The sequence below is a fragment of the Ochotona curzoniae genome, unplaced genomic scaffold, assembly GCF_017591425.1.
Source record: "Ochotona curzoniae isolate NIBS_2020 unplaced genomic scaffold, NIBS_Ocur_1.0 scaffold_3223, whole genome shotgun sequence".
NCBI lineage: Eukaryota > Metazoa > Chordata > Mammalia > Lagomorpha > Ochotonidae > Ochotona > Ochotona curzoniae.
Genome location: NW_024467108.1, coordinates 842,804 through 866,871, shown reverse-complemented (window position 1 = coordinate 866,871; position 24,068 = coordinate 842,804). Strand labels below are relative to the sequence as shown.

At 38.8% G+C, this 24,068-nt stretch overlaps 2 protein-coding genes and 2 long non-coding RNA genes across 7 annotated transcripts in view; 2 read left to right on the top strand and 2 right to left on the bottom strand.

Annotated features, from left to right (window-relative positions):
• LOC121145374 (olfactory receptor 51I2-like) overlaps window positions 1-24,068 on the bottom strand; it is a 98,327-nt gene that overhangs the window by 2,257 nt on the left and 72,002 nt on the right. The window contains exons 1-2 of one of the 3 annotated variants that reach the window (XR_005882005.1): window positions 5,640-5,677; window positions 4,513-4,836 (exon numbers count right to left, since the gene is read on the bottom strand). The exons of the other annotated variants lie outside the window; for them this stretch is intronic. The gene's annotated coding sequence lies outside the window, so the exon portion shown is untranslated. Of the gene's footprint in view, window positions 1-4,512; window positions 4,837-5,639; window positions 5,678-24,068 lie in introns of those variants that run through there. 3 annotated transcript variants of the gene reach the window in all.
• LOC121145383 lies at window positions 3,462-14,024 on the top strand. 2 transcript variants are annotated; one of them, XR_005882010.1, is made up of 5 exons: window positions 3,462-3,886; window positions 3,987-4,093; window positions 4,544-4,598; window positions 12,605-12,679; window positions 13,875-14,024. It is a non-coding gene; the product is annotated as an uncharacterized LOC121145383 (long non-coding RNA). The 2 variants fall into 2 exon arrangements; XR_005882009.1 differs by lacking the exon at window positions 12,605-12,679.
• Window positions 15,651-16,586, bottom strand: LOC121145377 (olfactory receptor 51B2-like). Its single transcript, XM_040964176.1, has one exon. It carries the CDS (start codon window positions 16,584-16,586, stop codon window positions 15,651-15,653), a length of 936 nt encoding a protein of 311 aa, XP_040820110.1.
• On the top strand, window positions 22,423-23,851 carry LOC121145385. Its single transcript, XR_005882012.1, has 2 exons — window positions 22,423-22,494; window positions 23,679-23,851. It is a non-coding gene; the product is annotated as an uncharacterized LOC121145385 (long non-coding RNA).

The following is a 24,068-nucleotide window of genomic DNA, read 5'->3' as shown; positions in this document are numbered from 1 at the left end:
AAAACCTCTGCTCATCCAAAGTAGAGACAAGAGCTCAAAATCCCAATTTTCTCATAGGCCATCACATTATTTTGTTTTCTGTATATTAGTTACAGAACTAATTGGTTAATTAATTTTTTGAATTAAAGGCATGTGTTTGCAAGCAATGAATCTCAACTGAACTTGAACTATGGTTATGCAACAAGGTGGAGGAATCCACCATGGGAGGAGGGGTATGGGAGGGGTGGGGGGAATCCCCAGCGCCTATAAAACTGTACTACATAATACAATGTAAGCAACAATAAATTTAAAAAAAAATGTCAAAAGATGAGGCAAAAAAAAAAAAAAAAACATAACTGTTCTCACCCCGATAGGCATGCTTTTCAGTGCCTGTTGAAACTATAGCACTGCATGTTTTCTGAATTAACAATGTCTCTCTGAAACAATCACGTTGAAGCCTGGCATCTCTGCAGGGCTTAAGTGGAGGAACAATGATGGTTAAGCCCCATTCATTAGCAAGATCAATCACTGCAAGACAGGAGGAAGTACCAAGACCCTTTGTCACTGAGGATAGGGGTGCTTAGTGACTCCTTCCCCCAAACTCTCCTACAGTCCTTGATATCATATGCCCATAAAGGAGTCCTCCTCAAAGCGAGTTGCCTTGACCTCTGACTTATCGAATCTTGAGCATTTGTGGAGGAAACCACCTCTTCTTCCCAGGCCCCTGAGTAACGCTCTGTTATGGAAGTTCCTCCCTGCATTCCAGGCTCCTCCCCTCCCCCAAGTCATCAGTCTTCCCACAATGTTTCTTCCGCTTTCTTCTTCTTCTGCTTCCCCTTCCCCTCTTCTTCCATCTTTTTTATTCATTTTTCTAGATGGAGTTTTAGATGCTTATTTTGCTTTATTTTGTTTTTAATAAACAGGCAAACAAACTCAGTGTTCCTTCTGTCTCTCTCACTGTTTCTCTCTCTCTCTCTCTTTTTTCTTCCCTCCTAAGGGACTTAGCTAGTGATATGCAGTGTCAGAAACTGTGAGTTTAGATAAGGTTAAGCATGACACAGAGCTATGGTAAAGGAGGGACCTGGCTAAAGTCAAAAAGGTTTCTGCCTTCTAAGTCCCCACCCTGGGTTCCTATACAGATGGAGGAACTAAAGGTCAAAAGTATACACTCACACACAGACACACAAATAGATATATGTACTGATATATGTGATATGACATATACATATATACTGATAACACTAACTGGTACATAACAAACACAGTACTCACATAAGCATTATTACTTGTTGTTATCGTCATCATTGGTAAGGATGTAACTTTATTATGAATTATGTTTGAAAACAACCAATACGCCTTCATAAAGGAGGTATCCATATAAGCCTTAGATATGTAAAGACTTATCTGGGAGTTGAGTTGGGAAGAAATTGTAGCATGGCAGTGATGAAGGCAGAGGGACAAGTTTTGTGTCTGCAGATGAAACTGAAGCAGAGCTGATAGTGTCTTTGACCAGGAGAGTAGCTTGGGGTAAACCTCGGGATACATTTTTTTTTTTAAGATAAATTGAACGAGGTCTTCTAAAAGATTGGAGGCATGTATGAATGCATGTTTGTACACAGACTAATTTCCAGAAATGGCTATGTGTTGCTGTGAGGAGGTGGGAGATGACAAGCAGTTTGTATGTCAAAGTCTTTTGTCAATTACTGTCTCAAAATAAGTTGTGCTTAGGAGAGGTAGTTCTCACAGCAGAACTTTACCCAATATCTCATGAATGTTGCTCCTCTAATAGGGAGAAATGCAGTGTTTTTTGAAGCATGGAAACTGTAAGAAAACAGTTTTGTATAGTGAAGGACTCTGGTGTTCAGGTGACTGTGCCGTCTGCACTAGGAAGGATCCTGCACTTCTCTGGATCCTGTTACACTCTGGAGCACCTGGAGCACCGCCTGCCGTCCCTCAGTGTATTCCTGCATCCCCGATGCGGTATGCCACTGTGTGGGTGATGGGAAAAGATTTCAATTCAAGTAACATCTGAGATCTGACTGTATCTAACATGTTGCATTGACAGTCATGTGGGAGAGGACATACACAGGAACCTCACTAAATCACCTTAACAAATGTTTCTTTCCCATCAAGTTGGAGTTGCCTATATCTTTCCAATGAAAGTAGTAGGGCCTCGACTGTATCCTCGGATTAAGTCCCATGTTGTCTCTGACCCAGCATGTCTCCATATGCCTGTAAGAGTCCAGGCCCTTTGTCACTCATCTGTTCAAGCACACCTAACATGATTTAAAAACATCCTATTTTACATTTATCTATTTTTTATTGGAAAGTCAGATTTACTGAGAAAAGAAAAGATAGAAAGATCTTCCATCCATTGGTTCACTCCCCAAGCGACCAAAGTAGCTGGAGCCGAGCCACTCAAAGCCTGGAACCAGGAGCTTCTTTTGGGTCTTCCACATAGAGGCAGGGTCCCAAGGCTTTGAGCCGTCCTCTATTGCTTTCCCGGGTCACAAGCAGGGAGTTAGAAAGGAATTGGAGCAGCTGGGATTAGAACCAGCACCAATATATGATCTCAGCACATGCAAGGTGAGGACTTTAGCTGCTAGGCTACCGCACTAGGCCCTATCATATATTCTTTTGTGTCAGTCCACAGCTCAGTGTATGAAGGTTTAGAAAGGTTGGCAGTAGAAAAGTTCTTGAGTCATCCAGCCCTTATTCCTGTTTATATTAGGGCCATTAAAAAAGAGCTAAGTTAAAGTGTTTTTTGTATTTGTAACTCATATACAATCTTTTCATAATGTACATTTCTGTCACCTGTGTGAAGATTCTTCATATTCATGGATTTCAGAATTATTTTGTAAAACTGAACTTATCTTTTACTACCATGCACTTCTTGAAGTAACATTGAATGACAACAGAAACCAAGACTTTCCTCTGTTACAGTGTACTTGAGAATGGGGTAGAGATTACACTGAAGGAGATCCCTTGCTTTAAATATCCTGATGGCATTTGGTTAATGACTATATACTGTATAAACTGAAAATCCGAACCTATGCATTGTCAAAGCGTGAATCCTTGCTTTTGCCCATGATTGGCAATTTAGGTGAACACTTGATTTATAATTATTGACCATGCTGCAGCTCCTGATGAGAATGTTCAATCATTTTTAATCACAAAATTCTATATTCTAGGATGCACCACATTCTATATAGGGGTCCCTTTCCTCTCATGGTGTTGGTTTGGGTCAGGTCTTTTTCAGATAGTCAGCTTCTTCTTTTTCTGCCATCTGTTCTGTAAGCTTCCTGCTGGGAACCCAGATAACTGACATCATTCAGGGCTGAAAACATCTGGCCATCCACCCTATGGCTTAGCATGACTCAGCATGACTCAGCACTCCTGCACTGCGGCTAGATGGTGGCCTAGCACAGACTCAGAAGGCAGGAGGTGGGAGATTGGCTTGAACTGAGTCTAAGCCGTAATTGCCCTTACTTGGACTATGGGAAAACAGGAATGGAGAATTTGACAAAAGCGGAGTATTGTTTAAGGGAAAACCGGAGCCTATGTGGTCTAAGACAAAAAGAACTGTGCTTGTGGCAAATATATTAATCATCCATGAATATTTTTGTAGTACCTACGGTTTGATAAGTACCTAAAGTGCTTGAATCATAAGGAAGAAAACCGTATCTTGGTTCCCTGGAATCTGTAATCACATGTAGTAATTAATATGATCATATTTTCTATATTTATTGGAGATAATAAATTGGATGAGGGGAAGTGAACATCTCTCTTAATATGGGTTCTTTTTAGGTAGCGAGAGATGTAATAAAGTTAAGAAAATATGGGCTGAGAAATAAAACCACATTTTTAGGTTGGGTAATAGCTGTTCTTTATCTCCTTCAGAAAAAGTGTAAGGAACTTAATAAACCAAATGAAACAGACTCATTTAGTCTCAGTTGTTTCCATCATCACTCATCATAAATTTTCTCTTTGTCTTCCACATCTAACAGATACTAAGCCTCCTAAGCTTAATCCATTCTGTAAGTGAATATGGTGACAGTAAGTCTGCAAAAAACATAACCTCATGCCTGATGAAGTAAGGTTATCAACATTTCAGGTAAACGTGGCCATGAGGGTTGGGAGGGGCTCAGTGACTTCAGAAATAACACCTATATACTATGTGGGCTTGTGCAAATTATCTAATTTTTCTATGTCTTTGAAATACAATTGCATGCAATTGGCAGAGGCCCAAACACCTTGACCACTTCTGCTTCTTTGCCCAGGCTGTTTGCAGGGAGCTGGCTTGAAAGTGGAACAGCTAGAACAGGAGCAGGTGGCCATAAGGAATGCCAATTTCCCAGCAGAGGCTTTATTGGTGATGCCACATTGGCATTAACTTAGTACCTTGGTACTAACTGGTACTTTGGGAAATAATATACAAACTTTCAAAATAGTTTGAGGAAGATATTTAGATAATATGCCATCATATTAAATTTTCTGGTCCACCTTCTCTTTATCTCTAACATTCATATTTACCCAATTATTTTTCCTTTTGTCCCTGTCACAGATCCTTCCTCCAGAGTCCACCTTTGATCAGTGAATACTTCCTCTGGCCATGAAAGGTATGCATGTTTTTCAGTTATATGAAAAGCAATAATAGCTGATACTTGAGTGAAAAGGGTGGTGGGTGGGGAGAAGAGAGGAATAACGCAGATGACATAAGGCTTGCAACACATTCATGCTGAGTTCTTCTAGTTTCCTGGCAGTTGAATAAGACAATGTGAAGTCTGAAAATATTGTGCAGCAGGTAGCTTAAGGATCAGGGATATGCAGTGGTAAAATATGTAGAGTCTGTTAGGCCTGCAATGAAAAATGCAGGAAACTTGTAGAGTTTCTTGCCCTAATTTTGTATTCTGACCATAGCATATTACATTACCACTCCTAGCCCAATTTAGAGTTCTTTCTGTATGACACTACTTTGAATGTCATACAGACCTAACTAGACAGATGAGCTTCATGCATGTTTTGGAAACAGTGAATTTCCAAGTTACTGCAGAGTGAAGACAAAGTGAATAGAGTACAACAGAGCTGTAACTTAAGGATATATTGCACAAGCGCTGTCTTCCTTAGCAACACTTGACCCTCAGCCAGGAGATCGAGAAACAATTTGGAGAGATGCTTTGGGTTCCCACTTTTCTCAACAATATAATTATTAATACTTGAAAATCTCTGTAGTCAAAGATATAGGATGCTTTTATTTGGAACTTCTTTATTCTGAGGTCCAGTCTCTTTTTATTCAATCTTTTTTGCAAATTTCTTCTTCTTTCTTTCTCACACTTCCTCAAGGAATGCAACTATAATGGAGGAAGTATGATCTGAAAGTGGGAGCAGGAGGTGGGGCTGAAGGTTAACTCTTTCTACTCCCTTGGGTTCACAGCAAATGTTTGCATTGGTGTCTTGTTATAGAAAGAGCTCACCAGCACAAAGAGCTCACTAGCCCTACTACTAGGTGGCTGTATAAGCCTAGATAGATTGTTTCATCTCTGACTTTCAATTCCACACACCTTAGCAGAGGCAGCCATATGTAGACAGTAGGAATGCCAGTCCACCTGTGCACTTTGTGGTCTACAAAGTGGCCACCCATGTACCTTCAAAAAATTTACCCACAGTAATTGTAGCATGAGTTACTCATTGATAAAAAAAGAACAATAACACAAGTCCGAGTGTTGGTTTGAGGATAAAATCGGTTAATTCATAAAGTGAACTTCAACTAGATTCTAGTGTATACCAATACTCAAGAGATACAGTTTATCTTGGATATTAATTATAATATGCTTAATAATGCAAGCCTTAGGGAACTGCCAGATGTTGAGATTACGTAAATATCAGCGTGACAATTGACTTACAGAAATATTTTAGTATTAATTCCCATTTCCACTTCTCTATTCTAAACTCGCTCTTCTATTTCTTCCATTATCCCTCTATCCCCTTATCCTCCTGTGTCCCTCTCAATTACCTCGTAAGAATCTTGAGTTGTACACACACCAGTGAAATGAGATATTCTTAATCTGCCAAGCTGCTATGAGCTTCCTGCATCTGTGCCACGGCTTTACGTGTTTCACCAAAAAAGCCAAACTTTGGACTTGACTGCAGCACCCAGCTAAGATAGTCTGCTAGCAGAAGGTGGACTTCCTGCTGCACAAGACTCCAGGCCATAGCTAAATTAAACATCACCCTCTGAGGCTGTCCCTGTAACTATGAGCGGCTTGTGTTGTCCTCTGGAATTGCCCACTATTTTGAGACCATTGGCCATTGGGGAACCCAGAAGTCTGTCCTAGAATGCTAGGCCACTGGTCCAGAGAGCTGTGATCTCCCTTGATCCTCTTAGTAACCCTACAATGACAACACAACCGTCACTTATTTTATAGATGATTAGCCCAACTTCAGAATTGTGAAGACATTCTTTAGCAGAGGGGAATGGGAGTCTCTTCTGCTAACTGAGTGGAAAATTCTCTTTCCCACACCAACACCCATACTTGACACCTATCTCTCCAAAGGGTCTCAGACTCCACCCAGAACCAAAACGCAATGTGACTAGCTATCTGGGCCTGCAGAAATCCTTTCTGGACCTTGATAGATGGCAGCCAGCTCTAGTCCTACCCTCCCTGCAACCTCTGATACACACATCTTACACATCAGCTTCCAAGGTTGCTATGGGGACTTCATGTTTGCTGAGTCATAGTTCTCTGAAGTCTAGGCCTTTAGACACTTCTACCTCCTAAAGTTATAGTCTCAGGCTTTTCATCTCATTATTTCCTCATTACATTTTTCTAATCTTTGACATCAGTGCACCAAAAGCATCATGAGCAGAAGTTTCAGAAGCTGACATGGCTCTAGTACTGCCTGCAGACTATGTTTTGACTAGTCTGAGATCAATTTTGTCATCCAAAAATAGGAATAACAACACTGTCTATTTGGGTCAGTAGTTAGAGGAAGGAAGATAACAGCTAAACTGATTAGAACAAAGTTATGAATAAGCAGTAAGATATTCTACCATCAGTCCTATTGCTCTTCTTCTACACAACTTCTATTTAGCCCCATCTCTTTTCACCTCTTTATTCTTATTCATTGTGTCTTCTCTACTGTTATTCCCCTTCTTTTATTATATTCTAATATAAGTGAGTCTATATATTAGGGTATTATTGTAGAGCAAGCCATTAACAAGTAGGGTATTACTTGAAGAAGCCACATTCATTACAGGAATCAGACCAGCGAAATTCAAGACTAGGAGGGTAGACCAAGGTAAAAAGCAAGAGCCAAGGAGAGGACACAGGGTTCCCAGATCCAGGACTTCCCAGAAGCTGAAAGCCAGAATACAAGGATGGCCTCTGATTGTGGAAAGGGCATACGCATACTCGTGTTCCAACAGGGATGATTTTGGATCAGCTATTTCTGAATGAAGGCGAAGTATCTCCAATCGGTAGACTAAAAAGAGTTTTCAGAAGTTTGGGATAGGAGGCTCCCTGTCACAAGAAGGGGACCAACCAGTGTAGCCTTGTGTCTGTGCTGTCCACATCCTGCAGGGCTTCTGAGTTTACACCACACTACACAAAGTCCAAATTCCCACTTGCTGGGATGTTGCCTAGAGAACAAGCACTGTGCTTCTCACTTCACTCAGACTCCTTTCTTGCCTCCATTTACCTCATCACATCCAATTGATAACTCAGTTTGTCCGACCAAGAAACACTGACAGTCCTGTTTCATTCTTAGGTCTTATTTCTCACTGCACATATGATGGAGAAGCAGAGGAGCAAAGGGAGTTGCCTAACGCCTCTTAGATGTTTGTCAGTCCAGGACTTCATGAAAACTGTCTTGTGATTAGAATACAGAGACTCTTTGAGGTTTCTTGTAATCATAGGGGAAACAAGTTCTATCATAAGGAGATGCTCACGAGCTTTTGAGAAAACCTTTGTTTTTTACTAAAAACAACCCAGTAGTTACAAAATTCACATGTGGGTTTCTTTTAATTGTTGATCCTATAGTATGACTTGACTCCTATTCCAAATGGTAACCTTCTCATATCAGAACACTCACGCATTTGCTAAATCCGAATTCCAAGCCTTGTAGCAAGTGATGGAGGAATAGCAGCGATCCAGGGAGCAGCCATTTAACTGAAGACACGGTAATATTCACCATGTGCCTTCTCTTCTTACTATAAATTTCCCAGGTGTCTGTCTTTATAATTCTTCAGGGTGGTAGAATAAAGATGACAAGTAATGCTCTGGGGATAGCACAGCTGGCTGGTGGCCCTTTAAAGGCAGGTGCTCTGGGGATAGCACAGCTGGCTGGTGGCCCTTTAAAGGCAGGTACTAGAGCTTAAATCTAGAGAGCTTTGTACCCTAAGTAGAAAGAGACCAAGATTACACACCATAAAACACATACTGAATAATAATAAAAAAAGATCATATCTAGACACAGGCATTGTGGCATGTAAGACTTCTAAATGAGGTTAGTCAAAGCATTTATTATGGTGTCACACATTGTAAGCCTATAATAAATATTCGTTCTTTTTTATTCATACTGTTAAGAACAAACAGTCATAGAGTTCAGAATAAAATAGTTTTAAGCCATAACAAGAATGACTTCCATTAAGTTAAATGGCCATAGCAAATATTTCTAGAATGTTTACCATCTATAAGGCATTACTTTAAATTTTTTGTCTATATGAACACAATCAGTGTGCACAAAAATCTGATAAGTGTGGTTCTTTTTGGAAAAGTTTGAGAATTTAAAATACATCAGGAAAACACAAAGAACGTGTATATACTAATATCACATAACTTGAAATGGATTAAAATAATCATAAACTGAAGAAAGAAGAGTATATTGTTATGCAAGGATTATAACTCAGCAAAAAGACTTATAAATGTCAGTGTGCAAAAACATCTGCACTTTCTACCGTGTGAATATATATGTATGTATATATGTATGTATGTATTTTTAAATTTCACCTGACAAAACATATGGGATTACCTGTGTCTAGATTATTTAGCATCATAATCTGCTATTTTACCTGCAGACATCAGAATTCCACTTTTTTGTGTCTAAGCAATATTTCATTGCATACATATATACATGTATAGTGGTATCACATTTTGTTTATCCATTTATGGACTTCTGGATTAGCTCTACAACTTTGTCAATGCTTCAGTAAACATGGCAATTACAGCGTCTCATCTATATGATGTCTTCATTCCTTTTGGACATATTCCCACAGGTAGGATAACTAAGACATATGACAGAATTACTGTTAGTGTTTTGAGGAACCTCCACACTGTTTTCCGTAATGAGTACACTTGCTTGCAATTCCACCAAGAGTGGATCATGAGCCTGTTACGGCCCTTTTACAGATGAAAGAATAGGGTCATTTGATCCTAAGAGATGCTCTGTTGTTAACCACTCACAACCTGGCCTCAGAGTCTGTACAGTCAACTATTACTTTATGCGATCTAAGACTTCTGTGCAGGGAGAAGTTTGAAACTGAAAGGAGTTAGTGGCTAAGTGGCTAAATGAGATGGGTGTCAAGAAGACAAGAAAAGAATTTCATTGCTTATTGAAGAATTTCAGGTTCAATGTTCTCCCTATTTTAGGAGTTGAATGGCTTCCCCATTTAATTAATAGAATGTTTTTTGTTGAAATAAGAGCTGCGTGGAGTCATTAACTCCAGTCTTGTACTTATGTAAGTGGAAACTCAGTCTCAGAACTGTGTGGGAACTTCTTCAAGGCAATTTAATTTGCCAGTGAAATGCGCAGACTCCTCTTCCAGCCTCTAACTGTGTTTATCATGAGAGGAGAAGCAAATTGAGCAAGAAATGCCTAGGTACTACCGATGCCCACATTGAAGAGGCTATGCTTTCTTTCTTTAAAAGTAAATATGGCATTTAGATCTATACATAAGCATACCGTCCTCAGGGGCATGGAGGGAAACGTTCTGGAGGCTACCTGCCCCTCCTGAGTCCTGGCCCCGCAGATAGAGTTATCAGAGTCCAGACAGCCTCCTTCCACCGGGCTATCTAGCACAGCAGCAGGCTGAGCAGGCTCACTCTGACCTAGCTGTTGAGAAGGAGAGAAGAAAGGACTCATGGTTGACAACCTCAGGTCACTCCTATGCTCACACTCAAGGCACTCAAAGATCTATGTAGGTACACTCTGTCCCTCTCAAGATCCTGAGGCTCTAGAAATAAACACAAGAGCATTGAGCTTGACACTTTCCCATTCAAACCCTCGTGTCAACGCCACACATACATGCCAATCCGGGACAGTATCTCTCCTCCCAGGTTCCTGTATTTGTGGAATAGTCAAGACATGTATTCTTTAAGTGGTGCTCTGTTCTTCCTGCTTCAATGGTTCAGTGGAAGAAAGATGCATTTTTACTTGCACGAACTGACAGATTTCACTTCATAACAGACTTCTTGTATTTTTGTAAATTCTCATTTTTTGTATCAACTGCTGTAAAACAAATTAAGTTGCAACAAGTAAAAGACAGATCCTTTACAAGTCCAAGAGGTAAAAGCCATGCTGATGGCGCAGTAGCATAGCAACCTAATCGTCCAGCTGCAAGTGCCATCACATATATGGGCACCAGCTTGTGTTCTGACTGTTCCAAGTCCATCTAGCTCTGTGCTTTGGCCTGGGAAAGTAGCAGAGGGTGGTTCAAGGTTCAGTGGAAGACTAAGAAAAAAGTAGTGAAAGTTATTATCTTCCTGTCTCCTTCTCATTACATTTTTAGAATGGTATGTATGAACTACATTAAATCTGCTCTCCTTACATTAAAAATAAAGTGAAAAGTTGTTACCTGTAGTATAATTTTTTAAGGTTTATTTTTAATTTTTATTGGAAATTCAGATTTACAGAGAGAAGGAAACAGACAGAAAGATGTTTCATCCACTGGTTTATTCCCCGAGTGGCTGCAATGGCTGGAGTTAAGGCAACCAAAGTTAGAAGCCAGGAGCCTCATCCAGGTCTCCCATGCAGGCACAGAGTCCCAAGGCTTTGGGCCATCTTGCACTGTTTTCCCAGGCCACAACCAAGGAGCTGTAAGGGAAGTGGAGCAGCCAGGACAGGAACCAGCACATACATGGCGAGGACTTTAGCTACTAGATTATTGCACCAGGCCAAATAAAATTATTTTTAATGATTGTAAACAACAATGAGATAATGTCCATAATGTAGTGAGGCCTCTACTAACACATGATAGAAAACCAATAAAATTCAGTTTAGACAACACTTTCCCGCCCAAAGATAGAATTTAACTACAAAAATAAGCAAACAAAATGGAAGTTTTTAGGAGGCACTGCCTGGGGTAAATATCACATTAGCAATGGGGATGTGATGCCTGTAACTCGCCAACTCTATCCTTTAAACTCTCAGAAATGACCGCTGCACACCTCTGGGGTTAGAGAAGACCTGAGAAGTTTTGTCTGTGACTTCGGGGACTGAAAGGCTTTGCCCTTTGCTGACTGGGTTCAGCGCTCTTGTTTACTTCTAAGGTGTGACACAGTAGGAGTGCGTCTTAAGAGGTTGAGAAGATTGAAACTTAGATGAAGTATTCATTCCGTCTGAAACCCTTATTCAGTCACCCACAAAGTATGCTACGACCCAGAAATTGCTTTTCCATTGATTTGACTGGCTTTGACATCAGAACTGATCCTAGGGACTGACATACGTGTCACCCCCCTCAAATCTGAGACATGAGCACTCTAACACAGGTCTGAGATCACTGAGGGCGAGCTTTCTCACCTCCTCTCCGCTCCAGCTTTCTCCTTCTTCTACTCAGCCTTTCCACATTTCTCTCCCCACCTCTCTCTTCTCTTCCTGCCCCCTCCTCTTCTTTCTTCTTATTCTTCCTCTCTTCCACTTCTCTTGTCCATCCTTCATCCTTCTCCCTTTCTCATTTTTTTCTATAACTGCCTTACAAGTACATGAAGACAAGCAAATAAAAATTCAAAAATAAAATAAAAGATCTACTTTTGGTGCAAGCAATTTTACTATTTCAGCATACATAAATATTTATCTAGTATATAAATGAGAAATGACCCCATTATGTTATTAAAAACTCTAAAAATATAGTTATGTATAAACTAGATATTAAAAGGTCTCATACAGTAATACTTTCCTCCATCATTTTCTGTATAAGGGAGACCAGCTTCAGATGTCTGGTATGAATAGAAGACAGAGAGAAGTAAGGTAAGAAGGAATAAGGGAAAAAGGAGAAATGAAAGAAATGAGAGTTGGGAGGGAGACAAAAAGAGAAGGAAGAAGGTTTTGGGAGTGATTCACATATTTATTTATATCTCTCTTGCAAACATTTGCTTACTACAACAGGTGCAAGGTAATACTGTCCTTTTTGCCTTTCTAGACTAGAAAAGGACCACTGATATGCAAAAAGTCTGTGATAATTCCAAAATCCAAGATACTATTTTACTATCTTTTGCTTTACTATAGGAATAGGGAAGAAATGTGATAGGAAGGAAGGGGTTTGGGTCATCCAGCTTCTGGCTCCTCTAAGTAACATGCTTCCTTCAATCAACAGACCTGCTCAGTACTTGCTGCTTGTGTCTCTTCCTAGGCTAGTCTGAGTTCCACAGATGTCTCCTTCCCCCTAGTGGTCATAGCAGGTTCAATTACTAACCAGTTCCTCCAGGTATGTGTCGGCAAAGAGAATGCATCAATAAAAATAAAAATAATACTTCAAAGACAGTCATTTAAAAATTTATTTTCTACTTCTGTGTACTTTTTAAAACATGGTAGTGTAACATGATACTTTGAATTATGTATGCATTGTAGAAAGGTGTGTTCTTATTTAATGACCATAGAAACTTTAACTTTTTCACTGGTAATCACCCAGGTTATACTGAGCATAGGCCAACAAGCTATGTGACCTTAAGTCAAAGAAAGAGCTTTCCTTAGCTTGTTGACCTAAACTTAAACGAATACAACAAAGTGAATTAGTCGGTTTGTATATAATTTCTTTAAAAAGTAAAATCAATGCAGATGAACCAATATGAACAAAATATGCCATGCTTAAAAAAAAAAAAAAAAAGAAAGAAAAAACCTAACACTGGGCTCAGTAACAACTGGCTCTGTCAACAATGCCGAATACTCTGTTGATGAACACTGTACATGACACAGGTAATAGCGGGTAGCTACATGACAGTTACAGATTGAACACTAATACAGAAACTTTCATAAAGGAGAATCTAAGGAGGAAGGACAATCGGACTTAAGCTTAAAATCCACCTTCTGACCATGTGAAGAGTATACGCATGGAGTATACGTATGGAGTATACGTTCTGCGTTCATTAGAGCTAACACGGAGAGGATCAGAAATAGTTCTGTCCTGAAATCCAACTGTGTAATGACACTCGTGGAAGCACTGTTGAGCAAAGAGAGAAAGATTCACAAAATTATGGATATCTGTGAGGAGGAAATGGAAAGTTCTTCAGTCAGCACTGGAATTACTGATAGCTGCAAAGAACAATATCTTATGTTCTAAAGTCTTTCCAAAGTCTGGGTCATAGCTAAAATATCAGATCGCAATTATGTAATCGTAGATATATAAAATTCTCAGTAATTCCTTACAAATCACGACTGATGACTGATAGAAATGTTGGAAGAACAAACTGAGAAAGTTCTCATTTTTACAGAGGTCAGGGGATAAGGGCCACTTTATCTTAATCCATTTGGTGAGCAATAGCATAAGAAAAAACAAATAAAGAAAATACATATATCTCCTACTTGTGACTGGCATCATTAATTTTAGAGAGCCTCTCATTAAATTTTATTTTGATTATTGATTATGTTACAACTGAATACTAATGGTTACTTGGTTTTCCTAGGTGCTATCCCTCAGGCAGTGGCCCTGGAATTCAGACCCTTGATAGGGCTTGGATTCTCCACTCCAAAATTCCTACTTTCCATTACATGAAGAAAAATGAATCATCAGAAGGAAGATCTTTCTCAGTCTTTCCTCCTCTAGGTATATCTGACATTCCAATAAAACTAAAATAACTCTTTTAGAAAAAAAGAATATGGCCTCTTTTGAAATCCATAATTTCAAAGCAGTTTCTTTGTTTTAGAATGAATTTCAAAATTTATCTCATTTTTTTCACTGCTTGATTATCTGCAAGTTTAAGGAAAGGCTTTGTCTGTTTACTGTCATTTTTGTTTTACAAAATGCTTCTCCCACAGTAGCACCTTTAAAGATATCAGTGAAATGAACATTTGGGCATTAAAGCTACTTTCATGAAAATGGGCATATAAATACACATCTGTTTTACCATGGGACTGTGAAAATAAATTACATAAAATGTACATGTACATAAATTACATGAAAATGTAACAAAGCATATTTTAAAAACATGGAATCATGAGACACTTTAAAAGTTTGGCTCCAATTTCTGAAAGTTATAGTAAATAATGAAATAATTTAATAACTTTAAAGTTGTACATAAAAACACAGAAGGCTGGAAAAAGTTATAATGTACATAAAACTTTGTAGACAATGAGCCCCTAGAAATAATTAGAATATTAGCAAAAGTATATGATGAGGAAATTCTCAAATACAATTTGAGAATGGTTAAAGCAAACAGAGTAAAAGAATAGGAGAAGCAGATGAAAAACAGATTGATGACTGGTTATAAAAATACAGCTACAAGGAGTCAGTTCTGGTGTTGTACAGCACTGTATGCAAAAAACAAAAAAAGGATTTTGAGTGATCTAGACACAAAAAGCTGGTAAATGTTTGAGATGGTGGATCTGCTAGTCTCAGGATTTAATCATTACACATTGTATACATGTATCAAAATACCACACTGTACCACATATAATGAATATTTATTTTGTGTTAATTACAAAAAATTTTAAAACAGCATGAACATACCAAAACTATACTACCTGATTATATTGTATCCATAAGATTATACATAACATGCTCGCTTCAGTAGTACATACACTAAGATCATACATAACAAAAATATTTTCAATTACAATTTAGAAAAACACACAGGTTGGACAGAAACAAATTAGCTCATAAGGTGAATGAACAAAAAATTCATGAATTGGAGGGAATTTATTACAATGTTTCATACAAGGCATTGTAGCATTTGGAAAGAAAAGCCTGCCTTGAAAAATTTGTTTCTGACATATTGGAGTTTTATAGCCTCCAACATAACATGCTTTCACTCTTCTTTATAATAACAGGAATTGCAACCTTTTTTTTTTTTCTCACGTAGGCTGTGATTGATCCAGATTGGCCACTTGAGTCAATCTGAATGGCACTTTCATTTGGATAAAGCATATCTGAATGGGTGCTATGTTCTTGGTTTACTACCAAATTTATCTATTTCATTTACCTTGAAATTCAAAGAAGTTTTGCTTTCTCTGTCTTCCATAGATAGATACGTAGAAGGTTAGACAGGAAATAAATAACTCTCTCTATATACATATATGTATATAGTTCTTGATTCTATCCATGAATAGAGATTCACTGCACCCAAGTTCAACTTAGTTTATACTTTTCTCATAAAATGAAAATCTATCTAATATTAATAAACTCCAACCATCAAAAGATTAGGAAATACTCAAAAGTTCAAGATTCTGTAACTATGCATTCGTCAAGCCCTACTGTACCAAGAAAATAGGCTAATTATGCTCCTCTGAATCTGCTTGGTTTTGATGCTGTATATAATAGGGTTCATGAAAGGAGGAAAGAGGAAGTAGACATAGCTCATGATGATGTGGACCACATGAGGTGCACGTTTCCCAAACCTGTGGATGAAAGTCAGACCAATGACAGTGATATAAAATACCAGGACACAGCTAATATGGGAAACACACGTGTTGAGGGCCTTGGCTCGCTCCTCTCCAGAGGCAATGCCCATAACTGTCTTAAGGATTAGGATATAGGAAAAGACAATGACAGAAACATCCAGGAAGAAGGTCAAAGCAACCAGAACAATTGGGTAGATGCGATTAAATGTAATATCAGCACAGGCAAGTTTCATGACATCTTGGTGGAGGCAAAAGGCATGGGAAAGAACATGAGAACGGCAGTATGGAAACCAAAAGAGTGGTATAATTGGGGGCACAAGGGATAAAAAGCCCCTCATTATTACCCCTAGTCCTATCTTCATCACCAGGAAGTGAGTAAGGATAGAGTTGTACCTTAGAGGAGTGCAAATGGCAATATAACGATCATAGGCCATGGCAAGCAAGACACCAGATTCTACAATGGAAAGAGAGTGAATGAAGTAGGCCTGCAAGAAGCAGGCCCCGTGACTAATCTCCCTGTGATTCAGCCACAAGACACCCATCACAGTGGGCATTGTAGTGAGTGTCACCATGAGGTCTGTTGCAGCCAGCATGGCCAGGAAGTAGTACATGGGTTCATGGAGACTGTGGTCATCCTTGATAATGTAGAGGAGCACAGTGTTGCCAAGGAGCACGGAGATGTAGATGGCGAAAAAAGGGATGGAGATCCAGTGGTGAGCGGCCTCCAGGCCTGGGAAGCCAGTCAGCAGGAAGGGTGCTGAACTCACATTGAACCACATAGTGTATCCCCAGGGCTAGAGCAGGTTTATAGACCCTAAAAAAGCCTCAGAGTCTAGCACTTTCAGTTTTCACTTCTTTGCGGGAGTGTATGGCGGCAGCCTCCACCAAATATAGGTACCAAGGGATGACGAATTTGTAACTATTTTATGCAGAAGAATAAGAGAATCAGGCTGCTCTAAGTATGAGAACCTATGCCTAAGTTATGGAAATTAGGGCTAATCGATGACATTTTCAAGTGAAAATAATATTTTTAAGCAATATTGTGCCTCACTGTTATGTTACTGAAAAATTTGGGAAGCAATTTTTTTTTTAACAAGACCCAGCAATTACTACAAGCAGATGATTATTTTGATAAGCTAGATGATGACTGAGCTTTGTTTCAGACTTCTCTGTTATGTTTAAACTGGTTCAAATTTTGATTTCAAAATCATGATAGAGGCATAGATTTTTACTTAAAAAGTTTTCCTGGTTGTTTTAAAATTGAATATCAGTGCAAACAAAATTCTACAATAGCTATATACCATAAACTAAGAAAAGTAAATGATGCCACATTTAATCTAAAAAGATTCATTTTTCCTAAAGCCTGTCCATGACCAAACATGAAGACCTCCAAACCTGCTATGACTCATTTGTTAGAATGAAGAAATCTGTCTTACAGATGTTGGTAACACCGGATGGATGGAGTATGTTCTGCCACGCAAGCTTCTGAGAAACCAGTCTTTACTTGACTGCATGAAACATCAGAAGACGGATGAATTACTCCTTCCTTTTGTTTCTGGTATTCATTCAGGCCACAATCTTGCACTGGAACAGGAAAATTATCCTGCCCAATCAAGAGACTGTGTTCTCTGAGACTATTACAGGAGCAAGATTGGAGAATTTATAATAGATGTAGGAATTTCCCCAGAGTATGCCATCTTTTCAGATCCCCAAGAGAGTACCACTTCATCCTTGTCTCTCCTCTTTCTGGAAGGAGTTTGCCACTTGAGCAATATCCTTAGGATTTTTGAGTGTTTCCTCAAAAACAGATGAGAAAAACTGAAAAATTAAATACACACAAGTGTGGGGATGCCAGGACATTGATATTGATTCCCAGTATCCGCAGCAACATCAGTAGTTGGTTAACTTAGCCTGTGCTATCCATTGTATTTCTCTGAGATTAAAGGAAAACCAGCTACTTTCAGAGATCATAAATGCCTTTGTTGGGCCTTGACTTTTTGAACTCCAATTGTGTGTTTGTCTTTACCATTTCTTTAGAAAAATTGGTTCTAGAGTACAGCGCACTGGCTAGTTGCTAAATCTTTGCCTTGCATGTGTCAGGATTCATATGGGCAACAGTTTGTGTTCTGGCTGCTCTACTTTCCATCTAGCTCCCTGCTTGTAGCCTGGGAAAACTGTCAAGAATGGCCCAAGACCTTGGGACCCTGTGCCCATGTGGGAGCCTCGAAAGAAACTCCTGGCTCCTGGCTTTGGATCAGCTCAGCTCCAGCTGTTCCAGCCACTTGAGGAGTGAATCAATGGATGGAAGATTTTTGTCTCTCCTTCTCTCTGTAAATCTGTCTTTACATGACAAATAAATAAGTCTTGAAAAAAATCAGTTCTAATTCATTGAAACCTAAGTGAATTTATTAAGTTAAGCAAGTGAAGGACATATCATATTTTTAAAGGAGTTGCTTGTTTATGTGAAAGTTACAGTAGTAGAGACCTAGGGAAAGACACACAGAGATTTTCCAATCCCTGGTTCATGCCTTAGAGATCAACAATTACTGTTGGACCAGGTCAAAGCTAGCAGCCGGGAATCTGTGTCTCCCAGTAAGGTGGCAGAAACAGAAGTGCTTGAATCATCTTCTGCTTCCCATGCGTATCACAGGAAGGCTGAACAGAAAGTAGAGAGTACTGGGGGCTTATGTCAGCATTCTATTATGGGATTCAGATGGTTCAACTGGTGCCTAAATTCGCTGTGCCACCATGCCCATCTCCATCTTAAATGGTTTTTACAAAGCTCATTTTGTTTATACTGAGAATATTGTCCATTTTATTACAGGTCCAGTGAGATAAATCTGTTATTTTCATCAGCACTAATTTTTATAAAGTTAACCTCTCTTGTAAAAAAAAAATTGGTCCTAAAATTAAACTCTCTTCCAATTTGAAGGACCAGGAAATTATGAAGATACCAAGAACCTATAATAATAGCAATCCCTGTTGTGCCCAGAGAATAGGTGAATTATACTTCTCTAACTTACTTTGTCTTAATGATGGGGGATCCATAGATGGAGGAAAAAGAGAAGACCCAGCTCATGGCAGTATGGACCACAACGATATAAAAATACCAGGACACAGCCAATGCAAAAAATTCAAGTGTTGAGGGTCTTAGTTTATTCCTTACCGCAGGAAGTGTCTGGAAGTCCCTTATGGATCTGAAGAAAAAACTGATCAGAACATTTAGGACAAAGATTAAAAAAACCACTAGAATAATTGGGTACATGTATCATTAAATGCAAATCAGCACAGGTAGGTTTCATAATAGAAGAAATCTTCCTTTTACAAACAGACCTTAAAAATCTAATGGATGCGAGAAAGAGCATATTTGTCATAAGTGTATAAATTGCTATAGTTGCTTCATGACTTCCCTGTTGCTACTTCTCAAAGTGTAAATTAAGCTAAGAACTGAATAATGAGAAGGGCAGTAGTTCCTGGAAGAGAAACTTTTCTAAAGATTTGTTTGTTTGTTTGTTTGTTTGTAAGCCAGAGTTCAGAACGTGGAGAGAGATACAGAGAGATCTTCCAATTCCAGGTTCACTTCCCAACTAGGCACAATGGCTGGTGCTGAGTCAGCTGAGGTTGTAGCTAGGTGCTTCATTCGTGTCACCCGCATGGGTGGCAGGGACTCGAGTACCTGGGTGATCTTCAGCAGATTTTCACATGTTATTAGCAGGGCTCTAGATCAGAAGTGAGACAACGGGGACACCAGCCATACGTCTGATCCTGCTTCTCTAAATTTAGTTTGTCTTGAGGCTGTTTATTAAGGGGTACATGTGTGCAGGTAGCTCGGGTCGATGTGGATCACTTCTGAAGCTCCTCGGTCATGGCTTCAGCCCCTGGCCTAGGGCTTGCTTCTGCAACCATCTGGAATGAGATCCAGCAGATGGAAACTCTCTCTCTCTCACGGGTTTTTTTTTTTTTCTATTTACCTCTTCTACCCTGTAACTCTACCTTTCAAATAAGTAAATAAATAAATGCTCTTTTCAAAATTACAAACGTGGTGCAAATTATTTTTGTACTAAAGAGAGCATGCTGGGAGAGTTTTGTTTCTGCTCGGGGATCGGCCATGTGGTCTCACATTAGTTCCTCTACTTTTCTACCAATAGATCTATGAAGACATCTCACCCTTAGATATCAGCTTTCTTTGTCATCTAGAACTTCATACTGTTTGGCATTGGCACCATCGTCTTATCAAAGTAGACCACACTCTTTATGAACCTGGACAGATTTGACATTTGAGAAAGATTTGAGAGATAGTTGCCTGGTTAAAATATGGGAAGTCACATAAAGGAATGCAGGCAGCTTCTAGGAGCGAAGAGAGAGTCCCAGCTGATCGTCTGGAAGCAAAAATTTAAAAGGAAACTTCAGAGAACCCGGACTTACAGCCACAGGAGCTGAATTTTACCAATAAGCTGAGTGAACTTCAAAGCGTTGTTTTTTTTTTTTTTCCCAGAACCTTCAAGGTAGATGATATGTTAATTTTGGCTTATTTTCACTAAGCACATTACATGACAGATCTAAAGATCTGTGATATATATCTATCACAATATAATATAAATTATATATATACATATATAATAAAATAACAGTTTTGAGCATTACATGGAACTAAAATATAAGTTTTTAATGCTAAATAATTATTAAAGCCACATTGAATTTTTTCATGAGGCACATTTTCACAAATTTTGTAAAATCTCATGTGCCCACAGATCTGTCAGCTCCAGTGTCTTCTGCTCCACTGGGCCCTCACCTGTTACACTATATCCTGCTGGCATTCTGTCCCTCCCTTCTTGCACTGACCACTCTTCTTGGGTTTATTATAATCAAGTCCCCCACGTCACCATCTCCTTGTACCTAAACCATGGAAGTATTTTCTCTGCACCCAGGCTTCAACATGTAAAATTAACATGTAAGATTTGTCTCTTTCATTCTATTCTCAGTTTTTCTGACCTAGCTGCTCTCATTAACTGGTTCTAGTTGAAACAGAGATGTGCTCTCAGTCCAGTATACTGACTGCTGTATTAAGACATCTGTTTCCCTGGAAACAGTGACAAATTTTGACACTCTGATTTCCAGGTCCTTTGTGAAATGTATGTTACTTCTTCATGTCTGTGGCTCCCTTTCCTGTGCCTGAGCTCCAGGAGAGAGCAATGGGTTCACTTTGGATACAGTGAGACATCAAGACTTGGAGAAAAGAAGTGGAATGCAGCAAACTCCTTTACTTCCCAGAAACTGATGCCTTGTTCCCCTCTCATATTCACACATTCCTGTTTTAGGGACATGGATTGTAGTTCTTGCTTCCCCAAGACTCTGTTCTACTGCAGATTCCAGAGTCTCCTTTTGCTTCACTATTATGACATATAAAAATCACATTCCCTGCAATGGGTTTCAAGTAAAAGCTAATGCCAGGACTCCTGACAAAGCCTCCAATCCCAAGGCTGAGTATACAAACAAGGAAGGAAAATACAGAAACAGGGAGGCAAAAGGGAGGGACCTAAATTAAGGGTGATCCCTAGGGAGGCACTTGCAAAGTAAATGTTCCACCCAGCCAGGTCTTTGCACACATTCTACAAAGACAGTGATGTGATGAAAGTCTTCACAAGAATAAATATTCAGGATTCATGATATGGCACTAAAGAATGGGAGGAAGCTAAATCCAGGTCAGTGAGGGTATCTGATGAGTCTTCCCACCAATGTGTTTTTCCGTTTGTTTGTTTTGTTTTAATTTTGTTTTTGTTTATGGGCACCAGGGAGCTGATTCTCAGCAAGAGAACAAGGCTAATGTTATTTGCCAGGAGAGGTGGATAACAGACATGGGTCCTGAAGACATTTTGACTTCTCTGAAATATGGTTTCTTCAAGGGCTTCCTTCCTAGATTTATAAAATAAGGCCAAAAATAAGTGTTTAGAACAAAACAGGCAAACAAGAGTATGTATGGAAACAAACAGGAGGGAGGATAAGAGAAATTCTATATTTCTACTCCTTTTTCTCCTCCTGTCTGAATTTTGAATCTAACTTCCCACATAGTCTTGTTTCCTTAGAAGACTAGAAAGATTCCAAGTACAAACTCTTTTACAAGTTTGTGAGAAAGAATAACTGTAGTTCTCAGAGATGCAAACACTTTTTGGAGAAAGTCATTACCTGACCATGTGACTAATATGCTAAGTCAAAATTAAACTTGGAAAAAGCTAGACCTTGAATAATTACATACAGCTTTTGTTGTTCCTATTTTTTTAATCCTGAATAAGCTGTGTTTTTGGAGACTTTCACTAACAGGAGGAAATTTGTTTTTCCTCCTTTTCTTACTCATTGATGACTAAGCTGCTTTTCCTCTTGTACCTCCCAGTCTTAGTGATTCAAGATCAATTTCTTCTTCATCTGAGTCCGAGTGTCACCTTTACTCACCAAGCCCTCTTTCTCCGTTTACCACTAGAATGCGTGATTCTCTATCTGCTCTCAAATGAATTCTAATACTTCCACCTCCTGTTAAACATAGCTTCTAAAACTCCACCATCATTTTATACCTGCTTCCCAGTCTTCCTAAAAGAGATCACTTGATTGATGCATCTCCAAGTGAATAATCATGTCTACCCACCAGACACTCCAGAAAAAGTGGCTCTTTCAAGCAACAAAGAAAGCTCAAAAGTGAGTAATTCACTCTTTACAATTTCCCCTTCAAAAACTTTAGTCTATTTTTGCACATTGTATCAAAGCACATATTTTTGCACATTGTATCAAAGTACAGCTGAGAAGAGCAGAAATCACCAGTACTGATTACATGTGGTGAAACCAGATCTCACTGTTAAGTGATGTAATAACAGAGCTGAAATTTAAATTTTGACCATGAAATCTAGTGATTTTGGAAGAATTTTTCTTGAATAAGAAGAGGTCCTGTTTATCATGTACAAATTTATAAAAACACATTCTTTGCACAGCATGTGACATCTGTAGAATTTATCAAGCATAGCAGTGTAGTCCCATTTTCTTAGTTGATGCCGTCTATATACAGTTTATTCATTCCCAAATGTTGACTTCCAGTAACAGAATGCATCCTGGAACTTTAAAGAATGACACAATCTTTCCGATTTGGTTAAATGCCATTTGATTCCACACTTGTAAGAAATGTTCTCCTTAAGTTTACCTAAGTAACCAACTTCTTTAAAAAATAATTTATTTTATTTGAAAGAATTACAGAGAAGGAGAGACAGAGTGATCTTCCATTTCCTGGTTTATTCCCCCATCAGGCTGCAATGGCCAGAGGAGGACGGATTCAAAGCCAGGATCTTCTTCCTGGTCTCCCAAATAAGTGCAGAGGCCCAAGGACTTGGTTCCTCCTCTGCTATCTTCCCAGAACGTTATCAAAGAGTCAAATTGTAATTGGAGCTGCTGGAACTTGAAATGACACCCATATTGAATGCTGGTGCAGCAGCTAAAGGCTTAGCTTGCTACACCACAGCACCACCCCTAAATAACAAATTTCTGTCTTTCCTTCTCCAAATGGGTGACATACAACTGTAGCTTGTTTTAAAGTTCTGTCATGTAACACCCTCAACAAGTTACCCTAAAATCCATATTTTATTGCTCACTTCTGTATCTATACTACAAAAAATTCAAAATTTTAAACAGTGCATCTATATCTATGGTATTGCAGTGATAGACAACACAGATGTTTATTTTGGAGACACACACATCACTCATGTCATTGCATTATCTCTAGTTGCTCTAGAGATTACCCACATGTACCAAATATCGGTCAGGAACTCAGTCCTGCTAAGTCCACTTTATTGTAGTTTTGTGCATGCTTATTTTTATTGATTTTTGTTTCGCAGGATAATTTGCCATAACTGCTCTTCTAACACTCTTTAGAGTCTGTTTTCTACAATCTACTATGTCTTGCATGCTCTGGGAACTTTGACATTCATCCTTAACACCACCAGTCAAGATGAAGAGCAGCATGAACTATATTCTGTAAATCCCCAAACTATTACAGCATTATTCAAATCTACTCATTTCTTCTTTAGTGTTTTCTTCATTTTCTGAGTTATATGATTTACATAAGCATCAGCAAGTTTTATTCTGGAATTATAATTGTATCCCTAATGTATTTTCCAGTAATAATATGAATAGTAAATTTGGAATACTATCTAGAAATTGCTTCTTATACATGCTGTTCTTTACTTAGAAGTCACAAACAAATGAGTAAATTATCATCCTTGCTG

Excerpts from the sequence above, each read along its gene's own strand:
- LOC121145377 (XM_040964176.1), bottom strand. The coding sequence starts at position 16,586 with ATGTGGTTCAATGTGAGTTCAGCACCCTTCCTGCTGACTGGCTTCCCA.